This window comes from Hyla sarda, chromosome 5 (genome assembly GCF_029499605.1).
Source record: "Hyla sarda isolate aHylSar1 chromosome 5, aHylSar1.hap1, whole genome shotgun sequence".
NCBI classification, from domain to species: Eukaryota; Metazoa; Chordata; class Amphibia; order Anura; family Hylidae; genus Hyla; species Hyla sarda.
This window is the reverse complement of record NC_079193.1, coordinates 81,376,316-81,395,658: the sequence shown is the minus strand read 5'-3', so window position 1 is coordinate 81,395,658 and position 19,343 is coordinate 81,376,316. Positions and strand designations below refer to the sequence as shown.

The 19,343-nt window shown below is 43.6% G+C and overlaps 1 protein-coding gene across 3 annotated transcripts in view; it reads right to left on the bottom strand.

Moving 5' to 3' along the window:
• Nucleotides 1–19,343, bottom strand: part of CCDC126 (coiled-coil domain containing 126) — a 63,251-nt gene that overhangs the window by 33,416 nt on the left and 10,492 nt on the right. For all 3 annotated transcript variants that reach the window (XM_056519802.1, XM_056519803.1, XM_056519801.1), the window contains one exon: nucleotides 11,532–11,911. In XM_056519802.1, coding sequence (XP_056375777.1) covers nucleotides 11,532–11,769 — 238 coding nt within the window. In that variant the 5' untranslated portion in view covers nucleotides 11,770–11,911. The remainder of the gene's footprint in view (nucleotides 1–11,531; nucleotides 11,912–19,343) is intronic.

Sequence of the window (19,343 nt, the reverse complement as noted above, 5' to 3'; positions counted from 1 at the left end):
AAATTACAAATCTGTTTAACTTTCTGGCACCAGTTGATTAAAAAAAAAACTAAAAGTTTTCCACCGGAGTACCCTTTTAAGGCCAAAATGGTCATTAAAGGGGTACTCCGCCCCTGGCATCTTATCCCCTATCCAAAGGATAGGGGATAAGATGTTAGATCGCTGCGGTCCCGCTGCTGGGGACCCCGGGGATCACCGCTGTGGCACCCCGCCATCATTACTGCACAGAGCGAGTTCGCTCTGTGCGTAATGACGGGCGATACAGGGACCGGAGAAGCATGACGTCATGGCTCCGCCCCTCATGACATCACGGCCCATCCCCTTAATGCAAGTCTATGGCAGGGGGCGTGATGACCACCACCCCCATAGACTTGTATTGATGGGGCGGGCCGTGACATCATGAGGGGCGGAGCAGTGACGTAACGATGCTCCAGCCCCTGTATTGCCCGTCATTACACGCAGAGCGATCTCGCTCTGCGCTGTAATGATAGCGGGGTGCTGCAGCAGCGATCCCCGGGGTCCCCAGCAACGGTAGGGGATAAGATGTCTAGGGGCGAAGTACCCCTTTAAGGGGTAAATAAATAAAAATCACTTGAGGTTTTGTGCCCCAGTGGTCAGACAAGAGCTCCCAAGTACTTACTGCTACTCCCTAATAAGTAAAAACTCCATTCCCCTACTCTCCTCCATCTCCATTGGATGCAGCAGGCACCCCTTCCCCCACTTTCCTAGCAGTAACAGGAGAACCCTTCACTACTTCACCTACAGTGACCCCACAATTCCCCACATGTCCTAGTACTCATGCCAGATTTATTCCATGTACTTGTGACCTAAAATAAAGGGCTGTCTGGGCATGCTGGGAGTTGTAGTTTTTTTAACAGTCAGAGGCACCCTGGTTGGGAAACCATGCTGTAGAGCATAAAACTTGCACTAGTCATTTCGCAACTTGTCTCTGTGAAAAATAATTCCAGCCTCAAGGGTTTTCTCTTGATTTTCTCAAGCTGCTGAGCAAACAAAGATAAGAGCAAGTTTCTCCTTATACCCTCCAGACACAGATGCATCTATGAAAATGAATCAGCAATCTTTTCCAGGCAGATAAAACTAAAATTATAAATGGCTTATGGGCAGTATATTCAAATACTGCTCCCCCAGCTCCTCTATTGCTTATAAAAACTCCAGCACAGTAAACTGGAACCTCATATGCTTTCTGTACATTGTTTAGAGAAAAATATATTTCTGCAATAAATTAGACTGAGTGCAAACACTGTCATTATTTCATTGCATCTATAATAAAAAAAAATAAAAATAAAGCAGTCATGATACAAATAACTAGCTGTATTCTGTCTAAAGCTCCTATTTGGAGCAAGGCGTTACCATGATTACAGACTACAGATTACTACTACCCTGGGTAGTCAGATTCTGATGTCATGAATTACTCTTTTCTACCCACTGCCTCTTCTTGACAAATTAAAAACTCAGTAGGCTTAACTCAAACTTAAAGTTTTCCCCATCCAGAGGACAGGAGATACAGTCATGGCCGTTCATGCTGAGTGAATGGAGAAAAAGGGAATTGGGTGGAGCGCTTCTGCTAGAAATGACGGGACTCAGAACGCCACGATAGCACAGGACGATATTTATTAAAAGATTTCGGACAACGCGTTTCGGCGTAGGCACGCGCCTTCCTCAGGTCCACAAAACAATCAAGATGGTGCGTCCTGGGGTGTGTGGCTGTGTTTTTCTCCACTCACTCCCCTTCTACGCTTCCGTACCCCTGTGGATACGGAAATAGGGGAAAAAGTGAGCCGCAAACTGCATGTATCCCACCCACCGCACTACCGTCACAAGGTCTCGCTAGTTCTATTGGATCACCCCAGCAGATCAAGTGTGTCACTCAGAACCAGACGGTGGGTTCTGTCCGCTTTCTCCTACCAACAAGTATACCAGAGAGCGCCCCTTTTTTTCTTTTTGTCTTTGCAAGGCCGTAATTGTTGGCACCCCTGACATTTTTCTAGAAAATGAAGTATTTCTCACAGAAAAGGATTGCAGTAACTAACACATGTTTAGCTCTAAACATGTTTATTCCCTTTGTGTGTATTGGAACTAAACCAAAAAAAGGAGAAAAAAAAAAAGCTAATTGGACATAATGTCACACCAAACTCCAAAATGGGTTGGACAAAATTGTTGGCACCCTTAACTTACTATTTGGTTGCACACCCTTTGGAAAAAAATAACTGAAATCAGTCGCTTCCTATAACCATCAATAGGCTTCTTACACCTCTCAGCCGGAATGTTGGACCACTCTTCCTTTGCAAACTGCTCCAGGTCTCTCTTATTGGAAGGCGCCTTTTCCCAATAGCAATTTTAAGATCTCTCCACAGGTGTTCTATGGGATTTAGATCTGGACTCATTGCTGGCCACTTCAGATCTCTCCCAGCGCTTTGTTGCCATTCATATCTGGGTGCTTTTTGACATATGTTTGGGGTCATTGTCCTGCTGGAAGACCCAAGATCTCAGACGCAAACTCAGCTTTCTGACACTGGGCTGTACAGTGCGACAATATCCGTTGGTAATCCACAGATTTCATGATGCCTTGCACACATTCAAGGCACCCAGTGCCAGAGGCAGCAAAACAACCACAAATAATCATTGAACCTCCACCATATTTCACTGTAGGTACTGTGTTCTTTTCTTTGTAGGCCTTATTCTGTTTTCGGTAAACAGTAGAATAATGTGCTTTACCAAAAAGCTGTATCTTGGTCTCATCTGTCCACAAGACGCTTTCCCAGAAGGATTTTGTCAAAATGTAGTCCTGCTTTTTTATGTCTCTGTGTCGGCAGTGGGGTCCTCCTGGGTCTCCTGCCATAGCGTTTCATTTTATTTAAATGTCGACGGATAGTTTGCGCTGACACTAATGCTCCCTGCGACTGTAGGACAGCTTGAATATCTTTGGAACTTATTTGAGGCTGCTTATCCACCATCCGGACTATCCTGCATTGACACCTTTCATCAATTTTACTTTTCCACCCACGTCCAGGGAGATTAGCTACATACAGTGCCATGGGTTGCAAACTTCATGATAATATTGCGCACTGTGGACAAAGGCAAATCTAGATTTCTGGAGATGACTTGTAACCTTGAGATTGTTATTTTTCTACAATTTTGGTTCTCAAGTCCTCAGACAGTTCTCTTCTCCTCTTTCTGTTGTCCATGCTTAGTGTGGCACACATAAACACACAATGCAAATACCTTCACACAAGTGACCTTCTCTCCTTTTTATCTGCTTTCAGGTGCGATTTTTATATTGCCCACACCTGTTACTTGCCCCAGGTGAGTTTAAAGGTGAGTCACATGGTTGAAACAATCTTAATATTTCCACAATTTTTTAAGGGTGCCAATAATTTTGTCCAGCCCATTTTTGGAGTTGTGTGTGACATTATGTCCAATTTGCTTTTTTCCCCTCCTTTTTGGTTTAGTTCCAATACACACAAAAGGAATAAACATTTGTATAGCAAAACACGTGTTCCTGCAATCCTTTTCTGGGAGAAATACTTCATTTTCTTGAAAAATGTCAAGTGTGCCAACATTTACGGCCATGACTGTAGCTAGTTGATCGGTAGTGGTCTAACCACTGTGACCTCCACCAATTATAAGAATGGAGGTCAATTATTTATATCTCATGTGAGACTTCTCTTACACATAAACAGTATGTAAAGGAGTATTAAACACATACATAAATACAAGACCCTGACTATGCTATTGAATAGCCATACACTGGCATATGTCACCTACATGACCCCAGTATAGGTTTTTCTACCATGGTTCACTTATTTTCCTATAAGACTATAGTGTGCAAACACATACTGGTTCAAAAGGTCTAAAATGACACCTCTTTTGGTGTTCAATGTAATAATGTGGGCCTACTGAGACACTTGGCATTGTGTGCTGGGAGCAAACCTAAAAAAAATGTGACCTTAAAGTTAACCAGCATTTCCTTCCTTTTGTTACCCATAACAAGGCTTAAATTTAGGTGGCCACACACTTAACAGCTTTCTCTCCAGACCCCCACCCATACACCTGAACATTTGGTAAGGGTGAGGGGAACAGCCACGATAGGAAAAAAAAGTCTGGAGTTGACATTATGGGCGGGATTTCTAACCATGCAAAAGTACAGTAATTCTCCCATACCTGTGCAGAGGTCATTCTGAGGGGAATGGAAGGCTGCAGGGAAGCTGTAACCAACCTATTTTGTGAATGGTGTGAGCCTATGTAATCTATATACTGTGTCACCATTCACTCTAAACCTGTACGTAATAATGAAACTGCTGAAAAATTATCTCTATGGAACAGGAAGTCTCTGCTTATTAGGCTTCATATGCATAAAGTCAGGATTATTTTATAATTAATTACAATTCTTTTAAAATAGTATATATTATTAGTAAAAACCATCACAACCTTTGTGTGGGCTCAAGAGGGCGCAGAGTTCCAATTAAAAAGCCCCTATTGGTCTCTTTAATGATAGAGCACTGGTAATTTTGTAGTGAGGGGTAGCCGTCCTCGCTTTTATCTTACTTTGTATTGCTATGTCACTATATTATTTCATTATTAGTACTACTTATTGCCTTTCCTGGCCCACTTGGTGGAATCTTTTATTGTTATGTGCCCTCTACTGTTTGTTTTATTATGGCCCGAAAGGGCGCAGTTTGAATAGTTTTCAGATTTTTTTTGCATTGCTATCATCAGAATCAATAAAAGATACATCCAATAGACAAAAGAAGCAGAGAATAACGCAGCACTCACCACATGTTCTTTGTTCACCTTCTTCTTTATTCGGTTTTAAAATGTGCAGACAGGTACAGAAGTTGAGAGGAGACCTAGCGTGCGGGGGGATGTGGGTGGCGACGGACCGTTGCGTGCTCCCGGCACTTCGTCAGGCCTTCTTGATGGCACGCAACGGTCCGTCGCCACCCACATCCCCCCGCACGCTAGGTCTCCTCTCAACTGCTGTACCTGTCTGTACATTTTAAAACCGAAGAAGAAGGTGAACAAAGAACATGCGGTGAGTGCTGCGTTATTCTCTGCTTCTCTTGTCTATTGGATGTATCTTGCTAGTGTATAGAACGCATTGCACCACCAAGTTCCGTGCGGAAGGACAGGCACATAACACCACTCATATAGCTACTACGTTCCCAAGTCTGACACTGGTGCCGGAGCACTTCCACTAACATAGAATCAATAAAAGCTTCATGGTAGGATTATTAAAAAGCCCCCACCTGGTGCCCCTTCAAAACTCTCCTTGTTAAAATACTTTGCACAACGGTCGGTGTTGAAGATGGTGTTCAGCCTATCACCGGCTGAGGCGGGACATCGCTGCGGCCGGTGATAGGCTGAAGCTCCGTGTGACGTGCCGGGCTAACAGGAAGTAAGAAAAATACCGCCCGGGGACCGAACACCTGTACCGGAGCTCCGGGGGCTCGTTGGCAGGTAAGAGAAAGTTTGTTTTCTTTTATTTTGCAGCCCGGACGGGATAAAATGAGAAAAGTGCGCGCCGGAGTACTCCTTTAATTGGTTAAGGGGCAGTAGGACACTCTGGATACCGACATCACTCAAGTGTCATGATTTTTGACATGAAGAGTATCCCGGCCGGGACCGTAGTGGGACACCAGAGGAATGCTGGAGGTAAGTAAAGGTTTATTTTTTTATATACTGTGCAATGGCAATGATAACCCCTTTAAGAGTGACTTTTGATCAAAGATATTTTTAATGCCAAACTCTTAATTCTACATAACTGGATAAGTCTATGTTCCGGAGCATCTGTTTGGAAACGAACATTAGAAAAAAGAAATAAGATATCTGGTTATCCTTTAAAAAAAAAAAAAAAAGGGTCAGAGAAAATTTTAACAGTCAAGGAAAAAAAATAAGTAAATTGTAGGGGTTTCTCTTCCCCCCCCCCCCCCTCTCCCTTTAGGGAACACTGAAAATTGGCTTTCTTATGCATGTTAAATTATTTACATTTTCTCATTGTATGCTTCTTTAAACTAGTGTTTTAAATGGAAATCTCTTTGTAGTAAAGAATTCTACAATTACAGTGGTCCCTCAACATACGATGGCAATTCGTTCCAAACGACCCATCGTTTGTCGAATCCATCGTATGTTGAGGGATCCGTGCAATGTAAAGTATAGGAAGTTATACTCACCTGTCCCTGCCGCTCCGGACCGCGTCCTCACCGCTCCCGATGCTGCCCCGCTGCTCCGGTGTCTTCTTCGGGATCCTCTGGCTTCTTCCGCATCTTCTGCAGGGTCCGGGCCTCGCTTTCTGGTGACGTTATTACGCTGCAACTCCGGAAAGCGAGGCCCGGACCCTGGAGAAGATGCAGAAGACGCCGGAGGATCGCGAAGTGGACCCGGAGCAGCGGGAATAGGTAAGCGAACCTGTCCGGGATGCTTAAACTGCTATCCGACAGCAGCTTAAGCATTTTGCGCTGTCAGATAGCAGTTAATGCGATGGCCCCGACATATAAAAGCATCGTATGTCGATGCCAACATCGACATGCGATGGCCTCTGTGAGGCCATCGTATGTCGATTTTATCATATGTCGGGGCCATCGCATGTCGGGGGGTTACTGTAAATATTTATATATATTATATATATATATATATATATATATATATATATATATATATACACACACACGCACAAAATATATATATACACATATATATATATATACACACACACACAGTAGAATCTCCCAATCGCAGACACTCATGGGGAATAAAAAACAAAAAAGGGCCTGCTGTTGAGAGAGGTCCCCTATTGGGAAAAAAGGCTCAAAAACCTTTCTGAATGACCAAATACTGTACTGTACTAACTCCAGAGTGTAATTACCTATAAAACATGATAAAAAGAAATATTACAGTAAAATCTCCCAGTGCCTTTTTATGTCCCCTATCCCCCAATCATTTCTTCCACCCCTTATACCCCAAGAGGAAAGGGGGGGGGGGGAAATCAGGGAAGGAGGGGGGTGAATGATGAGGCCAGTAGATGTACAGAAGCAGAAGTCCACTGTTTAAACAGCGGTCTTCTGCTTCCGTGCTGGGGTTGCTGCAGGGGGCTGCAGTAGGGGCAGGGGCCCCTTGGAAATCTGGGCCCCTTACTGGGATATTGGCTGTACCCCCTGACGGCGACCCTGTGTACAAGGTAGGGCCGGCACATAAGCCTGGTTGTCCCCTATTGGGAGTGTCTGCATCAACTATTGGGAGTGTGCAAATACATTGTCTTATGGGACTCTACCGGGGAATTAAAAACTGTCCGCTATTGGGAGGTGTCCCCTATTGGGAGGTGTCCACTATTGGGAGGTGTCCCCTATTGGGAGATTTCAGTGTATAATAATATATATATTACACATATACAGACACAGACAGGTAGTGCAGGTGACCCTGCTGATAACCTAGTCCTTTTCTGTGCTCTGGTTCTCCCGCAATCTTCCGCTGTATTTTCCTTTCTGGGGCCAACTTGGAGCATGGACAGAGCTTATTGACGTCACTGCTGCTGTTTGCTAGCAGCGGGACCCAGTAGAGAAGCAGCAGCAGTGACATCACTAAGCTGCGCACATGCTCAAAGTCGGCCCCAGAACGGAAAATACAGCGGAAGAACCAGAGCACGGAACGGGACCAGGTGAGTATTGTTGTCTGCAGTGTCAACTGCACTGTCTGTACCGACAGGTTAGTGTAGGTGACACTGATTACAGATTTCCTTTAAAGGGGTACTCCGGTGGAAAATTATTATTATTATTATTATTATTTTTTTTTTTTTATCAGCTGGTGCTAGAAAGTTAAACAGATTTGTAAATTACTTCTACTGAAAAAAATCTTTATCCTTCCAGTACTTTTTACCAGCTGTATGCTACAGAGGAAATTTTTTGCTTTTTGAATGTCTTTTTTGTCTTGTCCACAGTGCTCTCTGCTGACACCTGATGATCGTATCAGGAACTGTCCAGAGCAGGAGAAAATCCCCACAGCAAACCTATGCTGCTCTGGACAGTTCCTGACACGGACAGAGGTGTCAGCAGAGAGCACTGTGGACAAGATAAAAAAGAAATGCAGAAACAAAGAATTTCCTTTGTAGCATACAACTGCTAATAAGTACTGGAAGGATAAAGATTGTTTAATAGAAGTAATTTACAAATCTATTTAAACTTTCTGGCACCAGTTCATTTAAAAAAAAAAAAAAAAAAAAAAGTTTTCCCACTGGAGTACCCCTTTAATAGCCAACGCTATGCTGCCTTTTTTTTTATTTATTTATTTATTTTTTAACCAAAAAGTGGTATTCTGGGGTTTATTGAGGGGGATATCCAGGACTGAAAAAAAACTTATCCCCTATCCTAAAGATAGGGGATAAGTTTCAGATCACGGGGGATCCAACCGCTGGGACCCCCGCGCTTTCCCGTACAGAGCCCCTTCTCTCTGGCCAGAGAGCGCGAGTTGACCACCGCACGAAGCAGCAGCCGACACGCCCCCTCAATACAGCGCTATGGCAGAGCCGGAGATTGCCAAAGGCAGCGTTGTATTGAGGAGGTGTGTCAGCCACCACTTTGTGGGGCGATCGACATGCCTCCTTCCCATAGACTGCCGGGGCCCCATACGGGAGATAGCGGGGGTCGCAGCGGACGGACCCCCCTACGATCAAAAGCTTAAGTTTTTCAATCCTAGATAGTTCCTTTAACTTTGCATAATGGGCAGGATAGTTTACATTTATGAGAAAAAGGATTGGAGAGGCTCTTACCAAACTAGCGACCTATGACCTGAGCTACCCAAATAACACCTATACCCACGGTATCGAACAATAAATACAATGGTAAAGAAATTGGGGCTCAGGGTCAACAAATATTTAATAAAACGTTTTTATTTAGGTAAAAATGATAAATAATGAATATAGTAGTGGTCTGTGACTCACAACTGTTGACCTACAAGGGCCCTGAGAGTAACAGACCACTACTATATTCATTGTTTATCATTTTTACCTAAACAAAAACTTTTTATCCAATATTCATTGACCCTGAGCCCCAATTTCTTTACCATTAGTTAAAATTTATGTTCGTTCTACATTTACTTGCTGTACAGCTCTGCAGCGAATCATCCACTTTTTTCATGTTTATATGTTCCCCCAGGTTCACCATTCAGTTGCGGTATAGATGTCATCTGTCTCGAGCCGATTGCACGATCCTGATGTTCAGCTCATGTCAAGGGGCTTGGCTTCTTGTCTTTTTTGATAAGTCAGCCCCCTGATGACATGTGCAGTCCATCTGTATGACCCAATGTGCAGTCCATCAGTATGACCCAGCACGCATCATCAGGGAGCTGGCTTGTCAGGAAAGACAAGAAGAAGCCAAGCCCTTTGACATCAGCTGTTTCGAGCCGCAAAGAATCTCGGAATCGGCTCAAGATAAACGACATAGAAACCAGATACCACAACAGAATGCTGAACTTGGGGGACCGTATAAACGTGGAAAATCTGCCGCAGAGTAAATGTAGAACTAACATAACTTTGCATAATGGGCAGCATAGTTAGTAAACCCTGGAATACCACTTTAAATCACCAAGCCCAATATTTAAAATCTGGCACGTGTCTCTAAGTGGTAATAACTTTGGCATGTTTCACTGAGCAACCTAATTCTTAGTAGGGCTGGGCGGTATACTGGTTCACACCGAATACCGACATTTTTGTGCTACACAATATGAATTTTAACCAATACCGCAATGCTGGTTTGGGAATACCGCTATATACCGTGGAACCGCCATAAGTTACAAAAATACCGCAATACACATATTTGGCCATACCGCCCAGCCCTAATTCGAAGATCATTTTTTCTTGACATATTGTACTTTATATTAGTGGTAAATCTTTGTTGATACATGCAGCATTTGTGAAAAATTTCAAAATATTGTGAAAAATTTTAACAATTTTGGAGTTTATTTTAAATATTTTTTTATGGCATTCACTGTGGTAAAAATTATATTATTTATTCTGTGAGTTGGTACGATTATGGCAATGCCCAATTTTTTTCTTTTTGTTGCCCTATTATTTTTTGCAGGACGAGCTGTACTTTTTATTGGTACCATTTGTGCGATACATGCTACCTTTTGATCTTTTTTATTCCATGTTTTAATCATGTCAGATAATACAGAGCTTTATTGGGAAAGGGGCATTTTATTTTTTTACCTTTTATTTTACTTTTTTTTTTTACTTTTTAACCGTTATACTAAACTGCAGCACGGTATCCCTGTCAGCATCACATTGACATTAAGCCTGTGCAATCCATCCTATGACTCGACCTCACAGGCTGCCATCAGTGGGCCTCCTGCTGCCATGGTAACCAACACGACCCAGTGATCGCATCACAGGGTCGCAGTAGGGGAACAAGGGGACCCTCCTCCCCCTGTCAATCCTATAGATGCCTTGATCAGTACTGATCACGGAACCTATAGAGTTTAAGCAGCTGAGACCGGTGTGATCCCGGCCTCAGCAGCTGTGGGGTGACCCAGGTCCTGCCGCCGATCTCCTGCAGTGCACGAGATCGCTAGAAGGTATGCATACGTCCAGTAACACAAACATGTTAGCAACTGGGACGTATGCATAGCTCCTACAGCGGAAGGGGTTAAATTTGTCATTACTTGGAAAGGACGTCAGCTTTTAGTGCTGCAATTGTTTATCACGTTTCACAATTCTGTGCAGACAGCGATGCCAAAGTCATTTTGCCTTGGCTAGAGTGTTTTATTGGGATGACTGACTTGTCAGACCTAGACCCACACATAAGGTGCACTGGTTATATACTGCAGAACCCCATGAACTTCTGTACATTTCTGTTGTCAATACTATTCTGAAATATTTATCTTAAGATGTTATGCAGCTCTGATCGGTTACTGAGACATCTAAAAAATCTCAACCTCTCAAGGAACTGCATTGTCCTTAGGCTTTTATCTAAGATTTCTGTATTGCGTTGGTAGCATGGTTATTACTGGTTTCTTTGTAGCACTGTTGTCTTAGGTTTGTAGCCAACTTAGTCCGTACTACATATGAATACATTTCTGGGAAGCCAACGTTTAATCCAAAGAAGCCCTAGTGGGATCATTTAAATTTTGCGATATGTTCAGGTTCACAAAGACCCCCTACTAATGCCAACTTCTCAATGACATGTCAGAAGACAATCAAAGCTGCACAGATAAACACAGTATCATTATTATATAAGTTTTTACCAACCAGGGTGCCTCCAGCTGTTGCAAAACTGCAACTTCTAGCATGCCCGGACAGCCTTTGGCTGTCCGGGCATGCTGGGAGTTTGTTATGCAACAGCTGGAGGCTCCCTGGTTGGGAAACACTGGTTTATAATAATATTCCTACTATAGTAATAGCATATTACTATAGTAAAGTAATTAAGCATCCCTCTTGCTAAATAACATTATATAAAGTATCTCAAATACATCTTGCCCAGTGTAAATGAACAAAGAAAAAACTTCTCACTTGCTGCATGTCTTACCATATCCTGCCATGGAGCTTCCACTGCCTCCGTTTACAATGTCTTTATTCTCTTCAGCCAAGGCTTTCACATATCTTCTGCTCAGGTCTAAGATCTGCTCTCTGAGCTCGGTGCTGCTCTGGTGCCTGGGATACTGAATGGTGTATCGTAGCAACATGAGGCCCCAAATGAATCCAAAGGCAAGTAGTATAATGCTCAGTTTCTGAGATACAGACTTTCTGGAGAATGTTAAATACATGTTACTTCACCCTCTGCTCCACTTCCACTGGAAATCTACTTCTTCTCAAGAGGTCACACACAGAACAAAACCGAAGGGAAAGCGGTCACGTGTACTGTTCATTTTAGGAAACTTCTCTTCCTCAAAAATTCTCAAGCTGCTTCTGAAATACAAAAAAAAAAAAATTACAAAAATTAAGAGCCTTTCTTCAGATCTGGTCCACAGGATCAGAAACAAAACTAGAATAAACCCATCCAGCAGAGTTCCTACATTTAGGGTAGGGTCACACGTGCCGTATATTGCTGTGTATTTGCTGCTGCGTATTTTCCTACCCGTCAAAGTCAAGACTGGGATCCCACATTTTCATCAGTTTCATCAGAATTTGGTCAGTGTCTTTTTCTTCACACGATTGAATTTACGTGCAGAATTCTGCACAGACATTTCGCAGCAGCAGAGTCCGATTAATTTTAATGGGATTCTGCTGCACTGTTCACATAGTCATATCCATTCTTTCTGCAGAGTCTGCAATTAAAATGCATTGCAGTCTACGAGACAGCGCATATCCAAACAATCCCAGCGCTTGAACTTTCTGCCGGCACTTGGGTCGATGGAATGTCTGCACGGAAATTTTCTGTGCGGACATTCCACCATGTGACCATATGTATACACAAAAAATGCCTATTCAAATATACGACCCTACGCTTGATATGGTATCACACAAGAAGAACAAGGTGTATGCAGATAAAGTACAAATGTAAATTTTATTAAACATAACTGCAATCATAGACATACATTTAAAACCAACTAAAATAAAAATACAATTACAATCATCAGGAATTACAAACAGATAAGTCTGCCCAATGTAGAAACGGTGGTCCCCAGAACTACAGAATATATAAGAGGTATCAAATAATGTAATATGGGATTATCGGTCACTATCAACACTGGTGGCCGCAGTAAAGACAACCTTGGTAGGGATATATAAGCCCGCATATACCGTTTAGAAAGGTATAACAAGATGACCCATATTTAGGAGTCTACCCATTGTGCTGTTTACACAAATGCAGAGCAATATTTACCTAGTGGAGATACGACAGGACCTCAGACACCCAACGTTTTGCTATATCGGCTTCTACCGTGGCGTAGTCAAAGGGGGTAATGGACCTTCTATATAAATCTAAAGTGAACCAACCACTGAAAACTAATTATGAAATGTGTCATCAAAGAAAACGCGGCATCATCACTGAGATCGTGAGAGCCCCGAATGCCGTACAGGGCATATCACGAGAAAACGCTCATTAACTAGATTAGAATGTGTACTCCGCCCAGTAGAGCGTGTCATCGCCATTCCGATAGCTACCTGGATCATGTGTTCCGCCGGTCATATACGTCATGCCACTGCAGATCACGAGGTAACGGCCTAGTCACGAGACCCCCGAGTCACATGACAACTTGCTCTCGGGAATCGCAAGACTAAACCGCTGTATTACTGAATGGGACTATAACCGCTTAAGGACCAAGCCCCTTATGACCTTCAGGACCAGGCCAATTTTATTTTTGCGTTTTCGTTTTTCCTCCTCGCCTTCTAAAATCCATAACTCTTTTATATTTCTATCTATAGACCCATATAAGGGCTTGTTTTTTTTGCATGACCAATTGTACTTTAATGAAACCTCAACATTTTACCATAAAATGTACGGCAAATTCCCCCCCAATTTTTTTTTTTTTTAGGGAGGAAATGTACCGTATTTATCGGGGTATACCACGCACCGGCCTATAACACGCACCCTCATTTTACCAAGGATATTTGGGTAAAAAAAGTTTTTTACCCAAATATCCATGGTAAAATGAGGGTGCGTGTGTGCGCGTGTATACCCCGATATACCCCCAGGAAAGGCAGGGGGAGAGAGGCCGTCGCTGCCCGCTTCTCTCCCCCTGCCTTTCCTGGGGTCTAGAGCGCTGCTGTCGGCCCTTCTCACCCCCTGGCTATCGGCGCCGCTGCCCGTTCTGTCCCCCTGACTATCGGTGCCGGCGCCGCTGCCCCGTTGCCTCCCCCCATCCCCGGTGGCATAATTACCTGAGTGGGGTCCGCGCTGCTGCAGGCCTCCGGCGTGCGTCCCCTGCGTCGTTGCTATGCACGGCACGGCGCACTGACGTCATGCGCCGTGCCGTTCAGCGCATAGCAACGACGCCGGGGACGCACGCCGGAGGCCTGCAGCAGCGCGGACCCGACTCAGGTAATTATGCCACCGGGGATGGGGGGAGGCAACGGGGCAGCGGCGCCGGCAATGGGTGCCGCTGCCCCTTCTCTCCCCCTGGCTGTCGGCGCCGCTTCTCTCCCCCTGGCTATCGGCGCCGGCAATGGGGCGCCGGCACAGATAGTCAGGGGGACAGAACGGGCAGCGGCGGCGCCGATAGCCAGGAGGTGAGAAGGGCCGACAGCAGCGCTCTAGACCCCAGGAAAGGCAGGGGGAGAGAAGCGGGCAGCGACGGCCTCTCTCCCCCTGCCTTTCCTGGGGGTGTATCGGCGTAGAACACGCACACAGACTTTAGGCTAAAAATTTTAGCCTAAAAAGTGCGTGTTATACGCCGATAAATACGGTAAATGAAAACCACAATTTTGCACATTTTGGAGGTTTTCGTTTTCACACTATACACTTTACAGTAAAAATGACGTGTTCTTTATTTTGTGGGTCAATACGAATAACATGATACCGATGGGTAGATACTTTTTTTTATTTTTATATTTTTTTTTAAGCTGTACAAAAATATAAATCTAAAACTTTTTGTACAAAATCAGTAATGTAAAATCGACCTATTTTGACCACCTATAACTTTTTCATTTTTTCGTACATAGGGAGGTATGAGGGCTCATTTTTTGCGCCGTCATCTGTACTTTTTAATCGATACCAAATTTGCATATATAAAACTTTTAGATCATTTTTTATAAATTTTTTTTTGGAATAAAATGTGACAAAAAAGCAGCATTTTTGGACTTTTATTTTTTACGTTTACGCCATTCACCATACGTGATCATTAACATTATATTTTGATAGTTTGGACATTTACGCACGCGGCGATACCAAATATGTTTATTAAAAAGAAACAAATTACTTTTTTGGGGGGTAAAATGGGAAAAACGGACAATTTTCATTGGGGGAGGGGATTTTTCCCTTTTGATATTTTTAAATTTTTCATCTTTTTTTTTTAAACACTTTTTATGTCCCATAGGGGACTATCTATAGCAATCATTTGGTTGATAATACTGTTCACTGCTATGCGTAGGACATAGCACTGATCAGTATTATCGGCTATCTTCTGCTCTGGTCTGTTTGATCTCAGACCAGAGCAGGAGACACCGGGAGGACTGACGGAGGCAGGTGAGTGGACCTCCAGCCGACATTACAGATGATCGGATCACCGCGGCAGCGCTGAGGGCAATCTGATCATCTATTTTTACATGCGCATTGCTACAGATGCCGTGATCTGTACCGATCACAGCATCTGAGGGTTTAATGACGAACATCCGCGTGATTGCGGATGTCGGCCATTACCAGCGGGTCCCCGGTTGCTGAAAGCAGCCGGAACCTGCTGTGTATGATGTGAGCAAGGCTCCGATGCTCGCGGTCATGCAACAAGGCTCAAGATAATGTCCTGCCTAGAATGTGTATGCGATAATGAGTGCACTCAGTGTTAAGATGGTGGATAAATCATAATATTAATGGGGAATTCACTAATGGCCAATTCAGAGACCAAATTGTCATGTGACTCGAGGGTCTCGTGACTAGGCCATTACCTCATGAACTGCAGTTGCATGACGTGTATGACCTGCGGAACACTATGGGAATTGTGATGACATGCTCTATTGCGCGGGAGTATACATTGTACACATCTAGTTAGTTAGTTAGCGCATTCTCACGATATGCCCTGAACGGCATTTGGGGCTCTCGCGATCTCTGTGATGATGACGCGATCTCTCACGATTTCCGTGATGATGATGCATTTCATCATTAGCTTTCAGTGATTGATTCACTATAGATATATAAAGAAGGTCCATTATACCCTTTGACTACACCTCGGAAAAAGCAGATATAGAGAAAACGTTGGGTGTCAGAGGTCCCGTTGTATCCCAACTAGGTAAATATTGCTCTGCATTTATGTAATCTGCACAATAGATAGACTCCTAAATATGGGTCATCTTGTTATACCTTTCTAAAGGGTAAATGTGAGCTTATACTGTATATACCTACTAAAGTTGTCTTTACTGCTGGCCACCAGTGTTGATAGTGACCGATAATCACATATTACATTATTTTACGTCTCATATATTCTATAGTTCTGGGGATCTCCGTTTTTTTACATTATATAGACTTATCTCTGTTTTTAATTCCTGATTATTGTAATTGTATTTTTATTTTAGTTGGTTTTAAATGTATGTCTATGATTGAAGTTATGTTTAATAAAATTTACATTTGTACTTGATCTTTATACGCCTTGTTCTTCTTGTGTGACACAATGTGAACATAGCCTAAGGCTAGACATAGATGTTAGATCTATTTTTGCTTCAACAAAAATTGCCTTGCCTAGATAGATTGGCTGTCTTCTCAGAGATACTGTAGCCTCTCCGACTCAGGCAACCTTGTGAGCCATGAGCCCTTCCTCTACTCTCTTCTATTTTTTTTTTTTTTTATGTAGTCTGCCGTGACACATGCCGTTCTTTTACCTATCCGACCAGTTAGGGTTCCTTCATGTCATGTTCTCTCCTGCTTATGTATCTGTTGCATTTCTCCTTTTGTACATTTACCTTTGGGGCTTCCATGCTCTGCTTCTGGCACTTTAGTGTTCCCACAGCTGGTTGGATTAGTTTCCATACATAGCTGTTGCTGTGTCGTGTGTGTGCTGTGTCTTCTTGTCTATGTCACCATTCATTTACTACCATTTGGGCGATGTGCCTACCGCCAATTGTTTTATATTTTTTTTCTGTTCCTGTTTTTGTCAATATGCAAACATTTATAAAACTTCTAATGAGAAAAAAAAATTGCCTTGCCTACACTCTAGGCAACCACAAATACACATGCACACTCAAGTTAAAAGGGATTTGCCCATGAATACAAGTTATCCCCTATACTCAGGATAGGGAAAAACAAATTACTCTTACCGACAAGCTCACGACGGCACCCATGGAGAGACCGCCCCCTCATCCGCGGGACAGGAAACAGGATCAGAAACAACTTGCATATAAAAGGGATGACACAGGCTGCTATTCCCCTCGGAGGACCGCCCACCGAAGTTGCTGGATGTCCCAGCTCTCTGGCACAGGTGGCCGTTCTAAGGTACCAGCTCGCGATGCTGGAGGTTAACAGGCCCAGAACTGACATAGCCAACCTTACTGAAATCTCCCGCGGTTCAAACAACTGAGAAACCCTCTTCTGAACCAGAGCTACTTTGGACTGAGGAAAAACAGAGAATTTAGCCCTATCCTTAGGAAGAAGCATATTTGGAAAAGAACTAGCTGGGATTTCTCTAGATTTACTTCCAGACCTAATTTCAGTGAAGATCTCTCTACCTCTCTTTTGGCCTCTCCAATCTTTGGTCCTAAATGAACCCCTACGAAGATCCCCCCCCCCCTCCCTCTCCCCCTCCCCTGAAAGGGCTTTTTATTCTGGGAGGGAAAGGAAAGAACATATGGGAAACTTTTCTTCCTATCAGAGGCCTTTTTCAAAACTTGATCCAATTCTTTACTAGGGATCGACTGATTATTGGTTTGGTCGATATTCATTATTTCGGACATTATCGCTATCGCCAATTACCTTGCCGATAGCAAGCGGTCTCTGGCCCTGCACAAGCCGTTTTAAATCATTGATCTTCAGCGGCTTCTGTGGGGCGGGAAATAGCCGATAACTTATACCGGAATACCGGTATAAGTTATCGGCTATCGACCTGAAAGGTCACAGATTATCGGTATCAGCCTTATAAAAATCAATATCGGTCGATCCCTACTTTTTACCAAACAGCTTTAAGGTATCTGCAGAAGCATCTGAAATAATGTCTGCTGCTGCCGCTGAAGAAAGGATTGATTGTAATAGCTGTTCTCTTGGGGTACCATCTCTGATTTGATCCCCAGCTGATCAATCCAGCCGCTTAGAGATCTGGCTACTGATGTGGTAGCAATCACGGGTCTAAAAAAGGAGCCAGCAGCTGCCTTCCAGGTCTATTTCAGGAAGCCATCCGCCTACCTATCCAACTGTACCTTTAGAGAACCAGCAACCTCAAATGGTAGGGCAGCTTTTTCTAAGCCATTTTAGCTACAGGTGGACCGATTTTAGGGGATCTGCCCCAATTCACAGAATCCTCTTCTCGAAAAGGATATTTTCTTTTTATAATTCCTGGTACCACAGCAAACTTTTTATCTGGCTTCTGCCATTCAGACTTTATGATAGTAGATAAGGAATCATGAACTGGAAAGGCAATTGTCTTTTTTGGTGTAAAACGCTCAAACATACGGTCTTGCACAGACATGGGCTTGACTTTATCCTCTAGCTTCATAATCGTTCTAACCACTCGAACCAATCCGTCCACATTCTCCGTAAGAAAAAGAGCACCGCTATAATATTCATCCAAAACTTGAGAATCCCCCCTCCAATTCTCCTCCTTCCATCTCAAAATAATCTGCCTCTTTGGTAAGGAAGCCACTTTGGTACTCGCACCCGGCTATACAGAGGACCAAGTCGACATACATGCCCCGATTTCTTCTCTGACTACTTCTTGCATGCTCTTGGTAAATGCTGGAGACACATCCTCCAGAATCTTCTTCACACAGGATTCACAATGCGAACTAATACAAGCAGAATCCAGCTTTTTACTACATAGTACACATTCCTTACTCTTACACTTAGTGTTTTCAGGAGCTTCCTTAGCCTAAAACAGTAAATAGATCCACCATTAAAAAATAAAATAAACCATATGGGACAGTGTCCACTTACCCTACCATAATCTATATTATCAGTGCGGGTTGTTTGTCCCATGTGTCCACGGACTGGAGCGAAGTCCTTCTCCTTTAAAGGAGTAGTCCAGTGGTTAAAAACGTATCCCCTTATCCTAAGGATAGGGGATGAGTTTCAGATCGCGGGGGGTCTGACCGCTGGGGTCCCCCCACAATCACCTGTACAGGGCCCTGGCTCGCTGGCCAGACAGCACCCATTGACCACTGCAGGAAGCAGCGGCTGACACACCCCCTCAATACAACTCTATGGCAGAGCCTGAGATTGCCAAAGGCACCACTGGATATCTCCTTTAAAGGAGATATCCCATGCAGCAAAGAAAAAAAATACCTAGCCATTCCATAGTATATTCACCTACCACCTCTCTGACATGTTTGTGATTTTTTTTCCGGCCCCCATTCACCGGCTATTCAGCTCATAAATTCCAGTTACTTCCTGGTTATGGTGGCTATGCCTGTGATCTCAAAGACTACATTTCCCTACATGCACTGCTCACATTTCCTGCTCTCAGCTGCCTGAGCAGAGAGCTTGTTACCACCCCTAACTTATGTTAGTCACTCCCACAGCTCTGCTAGTCACTCCCACATAACACTG